This window comes from Delphinapterus leucas, chromosome 9, assembly GCF_059928025.1.
Source record: "Delphinapterus leucas isolate spDelLeu-1000000601 "Yukka" chromosome 9, BTC_Dleu_Yukka2, whole genome shotgun sequence".
Classification (NCBI taxonomy): Eukaryota; Metazoa; Chordata; class Mammalia; order Artiodactyla; family Monodontidae; genus Delphinapterus; species Delphinapterus leucas.
In genome coordinates, this window is record NC_143137.1 from 26994165 (window position 1) to 27011564 (window position 17400).

At 37.4% G+C, this 17400-nt stretch overlaps 1 protein-coding gene across 1 annotated transcript; it reads right to left on the reverse strand.

Annotated features, from left to right (window-relative positions):
* Nucleotides 1-4128: 4128 nt before the first annotated feature.
* Nucleotides 4129-17150, reverse strand: LOC149748368 (hyaluronidase Ccc Hy-3-like). The gene is given in 6 exon segments (XM_089917076.1): nt 4129-8126; nt 8128-8489; nt 12631-12720; nt 16297-16582; nt 16584-16990; nt 17058-17150. Coding segments are annotated over 6 exon segments (1320 nt in total). The 3' UTR covers nt 4129-8044.
* Between the last annotated feature and the right edge of the window lie 250 nt (nt 17151-17400).

The following is a 17400-nucleotide window of genomic DNA, read 5'->3' on the forward strand; positions in this document are numbered from 1 at the left end:
AGTGCACAATACCACTACATTACTTATTACAAGTGGGAAAATATGCTGTAGGGTAATAGGCCTTCTCTGATTATAAACAATGCAAAGCTCTAGCTATAACAGTAAAAGCATTTGGAGGGATTTGATATGAAAAAAATGCTTTGATCATTCTTTTTATTTCCTTGCCTATACGTTAATTTTGGTGATTTATCCAACTAGTTTTAAATAACTCAGGAGGTTGCATTTTACCCATTCAACTTCAGATCATTTTTCTTGTGTTTTCTTAAGCACTTCAATTCCAGTGTATTTTATCCAATAGTACCTTTTTGACAGAAATTAACTTCTGACTTTTTTTTTAATTCTTCAATGTTTATAGCATTATTTTTATTTTTTATTCTTCCTCACACTTCCCTATTATAAACCCTTTCTCAAATCATATTTCTTTCTTTGAGTTCTATCCAACTACCCTGGTGTGTTTACAACACAAAATAAGGAGATCTCAGTGCAATATAACAGAAGCCAGTATGAAGCAGAGGTTACTGGAAAAAGCACACAGGAAAAAGTTTCATTGTCTCACCTATTCAATTTTTATTTATATTGTTTTAATTTGCCTTTATAGCATATCACAATACTGTCTTTGGGGGGGGCAGCAAGGGTATGATGATAAATGATAGCAGTTTGTATATGCAGATATAGTACTGACATCTATCCCCTGTCTGAGCTGAAATCTCAGTTTTTCAAAATTATACTTGTGAACTTAAATTCCACTTTTTAAATTTATGAATATAGGATGGAATCTTGCCCACCACCCCTTCCTCCACACCCCTCTGCAACTTTATAGCCCTCTGGCTGACATTTTCATAAAAGACAGATTTTCTAACCAAGATGGCAATCCCTCTGAATTGGATTGCTCTCTGGACATCTCACCACTATGGCCTCGCTTCCTGATACTCAGTTGATTCATGCCTGAGTTTGCAACTCATGTTCCCTACCTAAAATATCCCTTTCAACCTTCAGTAAACTTGGTTACAAACTGTCAAACCCATTACAATTAAGCAATCTGAAAAGACTGTGGCACATAAAAAATTAAGAGCTGGCAAAATTATGTTTGCATGTATTTTTCTTCACTTTTCAGGTTTGGATCTAGGTATGCTTAGCTACCTAGATATCTTATGTCTCCTTCTAAGGCTCTAGGCTTCCACTTCAGGTATACCTGCTGGATGTATGATAAAGTTTTTGATGTTGCAAGTGAATGTGCTGGTCAGCCTGAGCTCCACCAGGTTTTAATAACAAATAGTATGTATTATCGTGTAACCAAGGAATTATGCTTTATTTTTTAAAAATTTTAATAAACTGGGCTTCCCTGGTGGCGCAGTGGTTGAGAGTCCGCCTGCCGATGCAGGGGACACGGGTTCGTGCCCTGGTCCGGGAAGATCCCACATGCCGCAGAGCGGCTGGGCCGGTGAGCCATGGCCGCTGAGCCTGCGCGTCCGGAGCCTGTGCTCCGCAACGGGAGAGGCCACAACCGTGAGAGGCCCGCGTACCGCAAAAAAAAAAAAAATTTTAATAAACTGTTGAAACACGAAATATAGTAGCTAACTAGTCATTAATTTGTATGAATTTGGAAAAGATCATTACTTGATCTCTACTTTGGTTGCCCGTTCACATGATATGAGAGGTGTGTTGCACTTGGATATTAGTAAAGAAAGTTGAGTTTCTGCATTAATATAGTAGCATATACTAACCATAAATGTGAAGTAAATGCTTTTTCATACAATGAATTTTTAGTTCCTTAAAAAGTTTACTCGTTCATGACCATTAATTTCATGCAGTTTAATTATACAAACCATGTAACTTGAAAATATTTTGAAATAGATTTTGGTTTCCAAATGCAACCTTGACAGAATCTCTTAATACAATAAGGAAATCTGGAAATGTTCCAGTCATGGGTTCTGGGTTGGACTAAGGATGCACCAAGGTTGTTCTGGGATATCTATGATAAAGGCAGAGCAATTCCAGACTAGGATAATAGCCAATTCTTGAACCACCCAATATAATGCATCTAAGAAATAGTGTTCCTTGAAGAGTGGAATTTGCTTTTTTTTTCAAGTATACTTGATAAGAGGGAACATGGGATTTATTCATTTGGATCTATTATGAACATTGGACCAATGCTTAGGTGAAAAGCTTCCTTCTGTGAAAAAGACAACTGGAGATTGTTCCTATTAGAAATTCATAGCAACTGCAAGTCTATTATATGTAGAAAAATTCAAGGATGTGCTAACCTAAGGAGAACTAGATTTCAACAAACAAGTAATTATAGATGATGATGTAAATATAACTATAACTTTAATTACTGAATTTGCTAAAGTTTTTCCCAAGAAAGAGTCAGGTTCCCATAGAAGTTTATTGCTAAGAAAATATGGTACATATTATGATTCTCAAAAACATTATAAAGGACATGAATCCTGAATCTCTGCACATGGGTTTTTTATAACTTATTTTTTAAAATTTTCTTAACTTCACCATTTAACACCTTTTCAACTCTTTGCTCCTGACTCTACCTAAACATTAAGAATCTATGAATAAATACTTCAACAAGGAACCTTGTTTCTGTCATCAAACTGAATTCAAATTTACAGACAAGGCTGAAATAAATCATGTGACTAAACTCGCTTAAGTAAATCTACAATATAAGTATTTATTAGTAATATGAATATCTTAATTAGTAATGGCTCTAGATTAAAGATCGCTGTTCAGGAGCTGGCCATGAAGGAATTAGAGATAATCAAGTTTCATTGCCTAAGCTATGTTATTCAACTCATAATTTTTCAAAATTTTCACTTTACCTTTGGTGTATGTAGCCACTGAAGTAGACAGCTTTTTTCTCCGTCTTTAAGCTATTTCTTGACTTTAAGATGTACTCTCTCCAACAGATTAAATGATTTAAGATTTGTCTTTCTCATATTGTTTTGGTAGTTGTTCTTTCTTTTCTGGAAAATCTAAATCTATCTATCTTTATGTATATATATGTTTACATCCTCTTCCCAATTACTGATTTTGTTATTTGAAGTGCCTGTTGATTTTCATCTCTAAATATTCAGTCCCTTTATTAGCATTTGGAAAGAAAATTTAAAACATATTTTATGACCAAAAAAATAACCATCTTCTGAACCATTTTAAATGTCATATGTTTCCTAAAAACTGCAATACTTGTTCCAAATAACAGCCCTCTAATACTATCCAATACAGTAGGTATGATAACTATGTAACGTATCTTTTAAAATACATTTTGTTAACGATCATGCAAAAATAAAATCTTTATCAAATAAAGAAATATACTTATATGTAAAGAAAACCATTTAGGTATATAAAGTTAGCTTGAGGGACTCTGCACAGCTATCAGTTATAAAAAATATTAAAATTGTGGGTCTCTCATAAAGCCATATGTTCTATGGCTTATCTATAGTTAGTTTACTAACCTGCTTCAAGGAATACATTCTGATGCTATTGTATTAAGGATTAAGCATTAGGTTATGATAACACAACATACTGCAAAAAGCTGCTTTTCAGAGAAATTGTTCATATAGAAGAGAAATGAAACAAGTCTCAAATACATATTAATGTAAGAATCATCCTCAAATACAAATTTATAATAAAAAATGAACTGGAATTTAAGTTATATCTATCAGCGACAAATGTACTTTTTACAATGTTAGGTTCATAAAAGCAAGTTCACGTTTTGAAAGATACTGAATTTGGAAACTAAATAAAATAAGTTAGGCCAGAAAAGAAATCAGGGTATTCCAAGAAATGAAACAAAACTAGTTTTCTTCTAACTAACTAATCTGAGAAAGCATGTTTCTAAAAACAGTCCTTAAAAAATTTTCAAACAAAACAAAAAGTGTATTTTACCTTTGCTTTTGTTTGCTGCCCGTCCTTTAGTCACCTGATGCACAGCAGAGGTTCAGTGGCAAAAGGATGCCCTATGGCTGTTCAGAGAAACATGTCATTACAGAGGTGACTCAGTCCTCCAAGTTAAACTAGAGGCTGGCATTACATCTCTTTATAACCAAAGTCAGACTCTCTTAAAAGCACATTGGTATAAGCGACCATTGTTTCTGAAAATACCCAGTTTAAATTCACTGACCTAAGAAGGAAGAAAGAAAACTTTGATTGAGACTTTAGTTGGAAAATAGAGGTAAAAATAACCATACATTGGAAAGATTTCCTAGGATGTGCTATCCTTGATGATAATGGAATAATTAACTCTTAGTGGGGTTTTAGTTATCATACTGAGTAAATACATTAATCTACTAGAACCACTGGTTCAAGATGATAAATTGAGATCATGTATTTACTGTGTCATCTGCAGTACATGTCCTTAGAAAAAGTACAGTATAAAGCTGAAAACAAGAAGAGGTGACATGACTCAAAGATCGTAAATAGATTGAATTGAATCAGAAATTTTTAACAGTAGAAATTTACCTTAGAGGTATGAACTGTCCCTTCCACTGGAGAAAAAAACCTTAGGTGCAGAGACAACAGCTCCAAAAAATGCAAGTGCATGGGGAACCAATTATCTGAGCAATCAGTTAAAATATTGACTCCAGTATAGCAGAACCAGTCAGACCATTCAACTTCCCAGAGTATGGAGCATGACAAGTAAGAGAGCCATGTGACCCCAGGACGCTGAAATATAGAGAAAGACCTTCCCAGGTAGGGTTCAGAGTGTCTGTGGGACCCAATACAAGAGCAGTGCTGAGCTGGGTATAGTTGGGTCTCCCCAGTGGGCACAGAGGGCATAAAAAGGCTTCTCAGCCCTCGAGGGAATTACACTCCTCTTCCAAGGTAATTTTCTCCTTACTTTGATGATTGTGAGGGTTCCTATCAACCTGCCTGTTTTCTGCTCACATGCCCCAGATGGAATCTTACTTGTCAGCGTGCCTCAGCCCCTTTCACAGTCTACAGCCCATTCTCCCATTCAACATAGAGTCCTGTTGAGTAAATATACCCAAACAAAGGCAGGGGTTGGGGGATCCCTATGACGGTTTGCAATCACTCTGTTCCCTCATAAATATAAATGGATAGCCAAGGATCACATACACACACAAGAAAAGAATTCTTTGGAATTAAAAATATAAGTGTCAGAATATTGTGAAGACTAAACTAGCATTCCAGAAGAAAAAGTGGGCAAATCCATAATACAAAACAAAAAAGACAAAGGCTTAGAATACATGAAAGAAAAGCAACACTGAGTATAGATCTAGAAGTGCTAAGATCCATCTAATAGTAATTTCTTAAATGAACAGAGAGAATGAAAAATAATGAAAGAAAATTATCCTGAGCTGAAGATGGGAGTTTAAATTAGGAGAGAAAGCTAGGCGGCTTTGTAAAGAATATCTCCAATATACAAATAAACACAATGACATGAATTTACTAAGGACCAGAAAGTATGACATACTGCTACTAAGATGAAAACATACATTCTTTCTGATTTAAAAGTTACTGGTGTGGAACAATTACAAGACTGGAAAAAAGCAAGTATCTCATCAAAAAGTTTGTGTCCGATAAAGGGTACTGTGATTTTTTTTAACAATTAATGGGAGGTAAGAAACAACACTGCCCTAGACAACAGACAAAGTATCATTGTTCAGGTAATTCGGGAGCGAGATGGGCACTCTCAGGGTTTCTAACAGGTATTACCAATCATCTTACAAGGTATGTTTCATTTACTAAAGTGGTTTGTAGTATTTATAAGATATTTTGATTACAGTGTATCCTTTATTAATGTCTCTTGGAGAATTATCATAAACATAGTAATGGAGTTTAAATTTCGATCTTTTATCTAAGAAAAATAGAGATGTATGTGTTTGTCTTTGGATTAGACATAATTGATGAGTTTTTATGAGACAGTTTACTAAGCACTATGGTCTGGAAACCCAAAGTTATGCAAGTCAAAATAAACAACAAAAATGCAATGTTTTTCATAATCTGTTTTTAACCTGAGCAGATTTTTTTTAACAAGCCAAAAATTTTGAAGTATCTCTTGTTAGAAATGTGGCATCCTTTGGTTTTAGTTTCTTTTGCTTGCTATTAAATTTAAGTGAAATAACATATAACGTTTTTTATTTAGAAAAAGTTAAATGATTATTTGTGGGGAATAGAATTGGGGGGGTCCTATTTTCTTCTATGTCTTTTCATACGTTTTCCCTTTTTCTTTCATCTACCTTAATCCTTCTTCTTATGCCTTGACTATTTTGGAGGCATGTTAGTTTAAACAGTGCAAAGCAGTGATGTGTATGCCATCCTTTATATATTCACTGATTAGTGGGTAAAATTGGCTATACCTCTCAATATCTCTGTATCTTATTTTCTTTATCTTCAAAATGGTGACAATATGTATTAATATTTGCCTTTGCCTGCCTTACTGGAATTCACTGCATATCAAAACTCGTATAATAATCGTTGAAAAACTTATCACTTTAAGGATAGAAGGAGCTATTCTTTTTCACTTATCATGGCTTAGCACCAACTTTTTAACAGTTGTAGAAACATTTCTTGCTTGGGCACGAGAATCAAATTACTGTAATTGCAGCCTTGGTGCAGCAGAATACCAACAAAATAGGGGAACTTACAAATAGCCCCCAATTTAGCTTACTATATTTCACTGCCTCTTTAAAGTTACTTCTCCTGAAAATCAGAAAATAGACAAACAAATGAAGTTTGAATCTGAGTGTGATCTACCTATCAACGTTCTATATGCCTGGATAAAGTACCAAGAAAAGTCTAATATTTGGAAAGTTTCAGGCAGGAAAACATCTTCCCTAAACTAAGGAGGGAAATGGTATTTGAGATAGTATAATCTCTTTTGAATCTTTATGAAAGAAAATGATCTGGATTACAACTACGTCAGATCAAGTTGTCATATGAGTTTTTCAAATGACTTGCCATGCAATCAAAACTCAAAGGAAATTGCTTAGATACAGTACACTTTAATAAACAAGCAGGTACCACATCAAAGAATTTCCTATATAAATTCCATCTTCTGGGAGTCTAATAGGGCTTACCTTCTGATACTGATGATTGCCAAATTAATTTCTAAGAGCCCTAGTGATACTTTGGATAAAATTGAGCCCTATAGCATTCAGTATAGATTCCCTCTTGCCCCATGACTTGGTATCCTGGGGTCACTTGTATCATGTAGGAATTCCCAATCGTTGGAGCAGAAATAGCTATAACACAATGGTCGCCTTCTGTAGCTTCCATGTTATTGTACGTTGCATATCTCACATGACCTTATTACCAATTTCTCAATTTGCTATTAGCAGAGTCTCAAAACTATTGTAGCAACATCTAATCATAATAGATGCTCTTGTTGCTGTCCAATTTAAGTGTATATTTATTTTTTTAAAAAATAATAAAATGTAGATACATCTTACTTGACCCATTTTCTTCTAGAAATTTCTCTTAAATTATTTTTTTAAAGTTACCTTCACTCAAACTCTTAGTTCAAATAGAGTCAGTTAATAACCTGGCTCACTCTTCATCCTGCATCAGCCACAGTGGCCTTCTTGAGGCCCTGAAACCCTCCAAACCTGCTCCCACTTAACGACTTTTGCATTTGCTCTTCCCTAATCCAAGAATGCTCTTCTCAGACACATCTGTGATCTGCACCTCCTGCTTTCAGGTCCTCTCATTAGGGAGCCACATTTCACGACCTTAGTTGTAATTTCCAGAGCTCTCCCACACTCCCTAATCCCTTTACCCTGCTTTGCTATCCTCCACTGCACTTAGCACCATTTGATATAAATGTATTTGTTTATTTATTATCGTTCATTTTCCCACAATAATTTAAGCTCCCCAAGGACAGAGACTTCGGTACATTCACATCCTTATCCTTAGTGCCTCGCATGAAGTAAGCACCCAATAAATAACTGCTCTATCTAATGGCTCTAGGGAGCCAACGAATACCCTTTATTTATTTATTTAGTTTACTTTAAAGCCAACAGATATTTTAGAAGTAGATTGAAGTTAAAGAAAAAAAATCAGCATCTCCTACACTTCAGTATTTCAAGAAAAATTTGATGTTGTCATAGGGGGTAAAAAAAATCAACAGAATCACAGAGAAGTTCAGGCAGAGAAGCCGATAATTTCAAGTTAGCCATAGGAGGCTTATCCTTCCCTCTCAAGACATCCGAAGAACGTTGCTGGCAAGACTCTCCATGCCAGCCATGAGAGCAGTGACACACAAACCCATCCTTCATGTCCTTTATCGTCTTCAGTTTATTGGCTGGAGAAATGATGACTCTCAAGCTCTTACTTAGGGCATATTTCTTACTGCTACTTTCAGGCATATGCAGATAGGAGGAGGATTCAGGTGCTTTTTGAGCACATCTTCCATTATTGTGACATAGACTTTGACTGCAGAGTTTGGCTGCTGTTGTCACATTAACAGCATAACGGTCCAATGGCCCTTGAATGAATTTTTGCACAGACAAGCAGGTCTCCTGTAGGAAAAACAGAGATCTATTTAGATCACTTTCAAAATGTGATTCCATTATCCAGGTGGTATTTATTAATACCTGAATTTTATATCTGGTAAGGCTGGGAAGAAAGAGCGTTTCAGTGATTAATCATTTAAATGATAGACTAAGCCCTTATAAAGTCCCATAAGTGATGATCCATGCCTTTGATTAGGAATACACTAACGAACCAATTTCATACCATTTTCGGGGGAAGATGATTCCACATTTTTCCACTAGAGACTATCCTTAAAGAGATGTTTGTAGTAACACTTTACAAAGAAAATCATTAACGTGGGTTATTTTTTTAATTTAAATTTAATTGTGAAACAATTTTGATACTGATACTTCACCTATGTTAATATCAGGTCAGATTTTTCTAAGACTGCCAAGTTATCCCATTCCTCTTCTTACCTCTGCAGAGATAACCGTCCTCCTGAAGTTGGGGGCGGGGCGTAGTCCTTGCATCCATCTTTTTATAACTTTACTACATATAAATGTATTTATGAACAATATGTAATATTATTTTGCATTTAAAATTTTTTTATATTTTCTTTAATTAATTAATTAATTTATTTATTTTTGTCTGCCTTGGGTCTTTGCCACTGCGCGCGGACTCCCTCGTTCTGTGACGAGTGGAGGCCACTGCTCACTGCGGTGTGCGGGCCTCTCATTGTGGTGGCCTCTATTGCTGCAGAGCACGGGCTCTAGGGGCACAGGCTTCAGTAGTTGTGGCACTTGGGCCCAGTAGTTGTGGCTCGCGGGCTCTAGAGTGCAGCCTCAGTAGTTGTGGCACACGGGCTTAGTTGCTCAGTTGCTCCGTGGCATGTGCAATCCTCCCAGACCAGGAATCGAACCTGTGTCCCTTGGATTGGCAGGCGGATTCCCAACCACTGCACCACCAGGGAAGTCCCAGTGTGTTTTTAAATTTCTATATAAATGTATATTATTTGGGATATTTTATTTTATACAACTTGCTTTTCAAACAACGTTCTTGAGATTTTTTTCCCCCATGTTCATACATGTAGCCCTTTTTTAAAAAAAAATTTAGCTGTGATTCAGTTTCATAGTATAAATATATCATCCATTATTTATTCATCAGTTGGGTTGTAGGAGAGTCTATAAAAGATCATTATTTACAACCAAACACCTAAGTCACTTGTATAGCATATAGAAAGTAAGGTTGTCTTCCCACAAGTCTATGGTTGGGTGCCATTGATGTGTCCACAATTTTGGGCTTTAACACTAGGACACATTTCCACCCATGGATGATCACACTGTGCGGCTAGAATGGGCTAGCCTAATTGAAACGACATCATCAGCTAACCCAGAATAATCTGGCTAGAATCTTCATCAATGTCTGCCTTGATCCATAAAGGAAGGACCATGAGAAAATCCTAGTAGATTCAATAAACATAAAGTGTATTTTCAACTAGCGCGTCAGTTATTTTGTATAAAAAACTCCAATTAATTTAAAACAGTGGGATAGTTTCTCTGGGAGAAGAGGCCCTGGAAATGTGAATCCATCTAATAAGGATTTAGGGGTTCAAATGCAAAGTCATAAGGCAGAATAAAGCACCTAATGGCAGGCAGTTGAACAAGGATCACTTGGGCAATTACAAGTTCTGAAAATCCTGTGTGTAATATTTTTGTTCAAGGCACATTCATTCTAGGCCAGCTTCATACTATATTTAGGAAAAAATGTCATTTTTAGTCAGGGCAAGACTCCTTATCTGAGGCATCTGAGGAGGTTTCTAGGACAGATGGAAAAAAATAAAACCAGGAAACCATAGAATAAAAAAGAAAGGAAGAAAAAGAAAGAAAGTGGGGGAAGGAAAGGGGGAGGAAGGAAGGAAGGGAAAGAGAGAGAGAGAAAGAAAGAAAGAAAGAAAGGAAGGAAGGAAGGAAGGAAGGAAGGAAGAAAGAAAGAAAGAAAGAGAAGAAAGAAGGAAAGAAGAAAGAACAAAGAAAAGAAGGAAGGAAGGAAGAAAGAAAGAAAGAAAGAAAGAAAAAGAAAGGAAGGAAGGAAGAAAGAAAGAAAAAAGAAAAGAAGGAAGGAAGAAAGAAAGAAAGAAAAAGGAAGGAAGGAAGGAAGGAAGAAAGAAAGAAAGAAAGAAAGAAAAAGAAAAGAAGGAAGAAAGAAAGAAAGAAAGAAAAAAGAAAAGAAGGAAGGAAGAAAGAAAGAAAGAAAAAGGAAGGAAGGAAGAAAGAAAGAAAAAGAAAGAAAAAAGAAAAGAAGGAAGGAAGGAAAAAAGAAAGAAAGAAAGAAAGAAAGAAAGAAAGAAAGAAGGGGGAGGGAGGAGGGAGAAAAGAAACGATTGGGGAGAGACTGTAATCAAAGAGAGCATAGAACACAGGTAAACCAAATCAAGTTCAACTGGGGCATCCCCTGTTCTGTCCCAGCCCTCTTCCTTGAAATTCCTTCTTCACTCATCTTCTAGGATGTCACACTCTCCTGGTTTTTTCCTGTCTCACTGAATGCTCTTTCTTAATCTCCTTTACCAGCTCCTGCTCAACTTCCATACCTCTTAACCCTGGAGTGCCCTAGGCTTAGTTCTTGGACCCTTTCTCTTCTCCAGCTATACTCTCTCTGGATAAACTCATCCCATCTCACTGCCTTAAAGAGAACTCCCAAATGTGTATTTCCCAGACTTTATCCCTGACTGACTGTACACCCACCTGCCTGTTTGACATCTCCACCTGGATGTCTCACAAACAGTTCAACCTTAACCTACTCCAATCTGATCTCCTGATCCTCTTCCCAGCCTGCCGCTCTGATAGTCTTCCCCATCTCAGCATATGCCAGCTCCCTCGTTCCAATGCCTCAGGAGCAAAAGCTTGGAAGTGCAAGTTTTGTGGGTGTTGGGAGTGTCCCTAACCAAATCTCAAGGTCCCCTCATGCAAGAAGGAGCCAGACCCTACGTGGCAGCCATGTGCAAAGGTCTTCAAGAGACAACAATAATTATAAACGTCACCAAATAAATAAAAATTACCTTGACCAGCTGTCTCCTCTCCACCCTAGTCTCCTTACCCATCCTTGAAGCAAATAAGCAACGAAATTGATGGTACTCCTCTTCCCCGTAACTGAGACCCAGGCTTGGGGTGTGGGGAGGAGAAGCAAGAAGTTTTAACCTGGAGAATAACAACCACCACCTATATGGCACTTACCATGTGCCAGGTACTGTTTTAAGTGCTTTACATGTATGAATAATGTAATTCTCATAACAGCCCTATGAGATAGATACTATTATTTGCCCCATTTTACAGATAAAGAAATTGTAGAGATTTGCTCAAGGTCAAATGACTAGTAGGTAGCAAAAAGTGAACACTGGAACCCAAGCAATTCAACCCTCCTGCTCTTACTAACCCCACCACGCTGACTTGTGCAATGCTGAACGAGAAAGACGTGGCTGTTTTTATATTTTATGAGACTGGATGTTTTAATACCTGAAAATTGAACTATTTGTTAATACCTAGAAGTGAGGAAAAACTGTGGTTTCAGAATTTTCACTTAGGTAGTGTGACAGGCCACCAACTGAACATGTCCAAAGTCAGCTGTGGAAAAATAATAGAGTTATTCCACGTGAGCATTTCTATCAAGAGTAGATTGTTAATAAAGTTTATATAAATATATTTTTCCTCCCATGAGTATTTCTATCATAGATAATCAGAAAATAAAGAATCACTTTTGGAGAATCCATCCTCCACGTGGATGAAAAAATATTTATTTTTAAAGTTTAGTATTCTTTCTTTGCCATATATATATTACATCATTTAATCTACCAAAATTCTGGCAAAGTAGGTTTTATTTCAATCCTTTTTTTTAGATGGATAAATGGAGTCTCAGAGAGGTTAATTAACTTGTCCAAGATTACACCCCTAGAATGTAAAATTTGAATTCTCACTTAGGGTTGTCTGATTGGAAAACTTGTGCCCTTTCTACGCTACTACCAGCAATAGTGGCTGGTACAGAGTAAGTGCTCAATGTGAGTGCCTGTCTTCTTTGCACTTTATTAAAGTCAAGTGAGTAGATAATCTGCAACTGTTTGTCTCCAACCTGAAAAATTAAAAAAATAATCAATATCTAGAAGACCCCCAAGATGCTGACGGAGTAATCACTGCTTACCTTTGAATCAGAATATTCATATCCTTCCCACAATATTATTCTTGCCATTCCCAATGCTGCACTCTCACCAACTGTATGTACTAAGTCCTCCTAGAAAAGAGAAGGATCACAAGTGGTTTGTGCCAACCATATTTAGTCATTGACAATTCAGTAAGTCTCAATCCATCAACTGTGGTAAAGAGCACATTGATAATGTTATCTTTGTGTCTAAAACAAAGGACTATAGAGCAGAATTGGAAAGGGTAATTCTGCCTGGGATACTGACCTGATAAATATTTATGATGCTCCAGGCAATATTCTAGACACTAGGAATATAAAAATAAAATAGATTCCAGTTCCTGTTCTTGAGGGAGTGCTTTACTGTGATGATTGAGACAGACATATATAACTACAGCGTAACAAATTAAATTACATATTAGCACCAACAAGATACATATAGATTAGAGGAAGTGCTTAATGCTGCATGGAAAAGTCTGGGAAGACTTCCTTCAAGAGGTGAAATTTTAGAAGGGTCTTTGGAAATGAGTATAAATTGATAAAATAGACTAGAGAGAGCAGAGTTTTATATCCAGAAGGAAGAAAAACGGCAGAGGCTCATATGTACGAAAAAGCATGATCCATCCAGAGAAGTGCCAGTAACTCTTACGGTAAAAAGCACAGGGGACTTGGGGAGAAGTAAAAGCATCTGAATCATTGTGTATAAGTAGGATCCAAATACAAGTGTCTTTTATGCTATTTTATTTTATTACGCTATTTTAAAGTCCTAGGGTTTAGCTACAAGAAAGTTTTAGTACTGGAAGGCCACATATTTGAAACTTTAAAAAAATAAATTTATTTTATTTTATTTATTTATTTTTGGCTGTGTTGGGTCTTCGTTGCTGCACCCAGGCTTTCTCTAGTTGCGGCAAGCAGAGGCTACTCTTCATTGTGGTGCGTGAGCTTCTCATTGTGGTAGCTTCTCTTGTTGTGGAGCACAGGCTCTAGGTGTGGGGGCTTCAGTAGTTGTGGCGCATGGGTTCAGTAGTTGTGGCTCGTGGGCTCTAGAGCGCAGGCTCAGTAGTTGTGGCGCACGGGCTTAGTTGCTCCTCAGCATGTGGGATCTTCCCAGATCAGGGATGGAACCCATGGCCCCTGCATTGGCAGGCGGATTCTTAACCACTGTGCCACCCGGGAAGTCCCCATTTGCAACTCTGATAGGTATTTTTGGCTGTCACAAAAAGTCATATTGGAGGGGGAAGTCAAGGTGGCAGGCAGGGACCCCAAATAGGAGATGATAGAAACTGTTCAGTGAGAAATGATGAGGGCCTCAACAAGGGCAAGGTCAGTCCTTGTAAAGCAGAGGGGACAGACTGAACAGTTATTTGGAAATTAAGATGGATAAGTTTTAGTTACCTACTGGGTAATGGAAAGAGAAGGGAGGTATCCAAGTGACTCTCAAGTTGGGTGACTAAGTAGATTATAATTCACCAAGATGAGAAAGAGAGGAGGTTACATTCATGATTATAGACCAAGAGTAAAGAAGCAGGAAATAGGGAGAGATGAAAGACAGAGGGAATGATTGACGGACCATCTGCATTCTTTCCTTCCCTACAAGGAGTGGAGAATCAGAGATCCAATAGAAAGGTAAAGTGTTCAAAAGCCAGAATGAGAAAGTGGCCATGCTACAGCAAAGCTCCTGTGCATTGTATGAAGTCTCTACTGACACTAGTACTTGTGTTTCACAATTTGTCTAAGTAATGAAACAAGAAAGAAAATCATTCTTCCATTATACTAACTAGTATTCTGTTCATTAAATGAAAATCAAGTCTCTCAGTTAAATTGAGACACTGGAAAGAAAATATTCAGCAGAGTTGGTTTTAAGTGATTTTGTAATTATAATATGAAGAACACAATGATATTATGATAACATAATAAATGTTATTTAGACAATAAATGAGAAAGATCCATACTGTTTGTTGATATGTGAAAAATGGAAAGCAACAAGATAGTATTAAAACACTTCAATATACTATTACTCAGGTAATACTAGAGTTTTAGTCTTCTGAAGTAGAGCTCGTTTATTTAGCCCATAATTTACTTCCAAAATCAAAAAGTACCAAAAAATGGGAAAGTTATGAAAAAGACTTTCATTAAAATATGGCTCATCTCATTCTCTCATTTTCTATCAAGACAAACTGTCTGCATGGATTATTATTATTTTCTACTCAATATTATTAATAACATATTTTATCTGACACACTGTAGCAACTCAATAAATAGTTTTTGAATGAATAAATATAACCTAGTCTTTTTCCCAAAAGGATTTGAGAAAGTGACATGATTTGAGAGATCTGTTACTTGAGGAATAACTTATTGAGAAGACTTTGGTAGGCATGACTGGTGTCTTCAAATACCTGGAGAACTGACTTTTGAAATAAGGATTTGATTTATTCTGTGTTGCACGAGAAGTTAGAATTAGAACTAGTAGTGGTATGAAGTTATCCAGAGGCAGAGTAGACTCAACATACTCAAGAACTTTCCAGGGATTAATACTGTCCCCATAGGGCAGTTTTCCTTCTGGAATAGGGAGAGCCCCATCAAAAAGTGCTAAAGCAGGTATGAAAAGATCCATGTCTGAGTGAGAGGCGGGTTAGAGACCTCTGAGATCCTCCAACTTTTTGTCATGGTGCTATGTTTCTTTTCCTCCTAAACTTATTGAATGAACATTTCATTTTGAATAATACTGAGTAATCCTGAAAGGATGGAAACGTCAAGTCTAATCAACAGTGTTTGGGTCAATAGATTTTATTGTAAAATATTTGAGGAAGAATTGATACTACATTTAAATGTCCTTATCTCAAACCTAAGTCGTTTAAGAAGGTGAGCTGTGTGTTATCTATCCAACAGCCCTGCTTCTCTTTTGGGTATGAGAATAACAGAATTGTGAGTTTACAGGTATGGATGGAGATTTAAGGGTTTTCTCAACTAGCCACACATCCAATGATTGAATCCCTATAATAATGCCCTATCTAAGTGACAATCTAACTAACGCTTGCTCACTTCCAAGTGTCTACAAACTCATTATCTTCCAAAACAGCTCATTCCCACATCTTTGTCCTTCCTACCTTGTGTTAAGTCTAAGAACAATATCTATCTATTTATATAAACCACTTTTAGTGCCTTGACACTCCACTAGATCACAATGTAGACTCATAAAGATAAAATCAACAGGATCTATATTTTTCAAGTAACCTAATCAATTAAAACTTAAAAATGCAATATATTGAAAATATACTTGGTTAATAATTTATCCAAGCTCTACTTTGTATATTTTTGATTTGGAAAATTGCTGCTACTCTTTCATATTAAGAGCTTCTTTAATATGAAATTTCTCCCTGATCAAAATTAACCTATGTTACATGATTTAACTTAAGCTTAACAACTGTTCTGCAGGAAACCCTTGTAAATGCTAAGCTGGTAGGAATCATCATCTAAAAACTCTAAGTAAACATCTGTCAGTGACACTGTTTCAGAATTGGCTTGACAGTTGAAGGAATATATAGCTTTCATAATAGAATAGCATTCTATCATTAAGGGGAAATAAGCATCCTAAAACATTTTTTCCCTAAACTTTACAGAGTTATTCTACTAAAGTTCCATTTTTATGTGTGACTTATTTCTTCTTACCTGTGACAAAGCTTCAATATTATGCAAATAAAATGGTCTGGAAAAAATAAAAACTGGTAAAACATAGTCATGTCTAGCCATTTCAGCAATTCTCATAGCTTCTCTAACTCGATAATGAACAAATTTCAAAGCTTTTAAACTTGACTTCAATATTTTATCCAAATACATGGAAGTATAAAGTGCTCTGCTTTTTTCCCATCGCCACTGGAGTTGGTCACTGCAGAAAATTTCATCGCTTGGGCATTTACCTGTGTAGGTCTGTGGATTTACCCTATAATCCAGATTTTAGTCTCATTTCTAAAGCCAGTATGAGAGTATCATTCATAATACTCCTTCCAGCAGTTTCAAATTCCTCTTGGGCAACTGTTTTCACTGTCATTTCTGACCAATCAGGATGGTGGTTTCTGGTAAAGGCTAAGGAGTAGAGGTTTAAAACCTTAAAACCCCCTAACTCCCTGAAAGCTTTCAGCAAAGCCCTTTTATCGGAAAGGTGAGGGAGGGGCGTGGTTAGTTGCTGAAAACTTCTTGGTGTCAGATCCTTTGTTCTTGAGGTCAGGTCACAGTCAGGTAAGGCTATTACTGTAAATCTCCACCAAACAAATGTTACTCTCTGTTCTGACAAGAAAGGGGAAGTTCCCAAGGCACCCAGCGTGTTCGTCCAACGCCCAGTGTGGGTCCAAACACCCAGGCCTGGCTGAAGAGGCAGATCTCAGTTGGTGGCTCCCTCAGGGCCAGGTCCCCAGACCCTGCCCAGGTGTCACCGCTGAGGGAGCCAGGCACCCAGGTCCTAACTGGCCTTCAGGCTCTTCAGGCCGCCTAAACGGTGGGGGCCAGGTCCCCAGACTGTGTCCCATGCAGATTGCCGCTGCCACTAGGTCGCAGAGGCAGGGATGGGGGGGAGGTTCGCTGCCGCCTCAGGGCCTGGGCCCGGCCAGTGGGCAGTCCTGGCGAGGGCTCTGGAGCCCTGCGGGACACACCCCCAGCCTGTTCCCTGGGCGCCCCCGGCTCACCCGCCAGCCCGAGGCCGGGTGAGCTGGAGGGCCCCCGGGGAGAAGGCCGGGATCTGCCTTTTCCCTCACTCTCCACCTGACGACCACCAGTCTG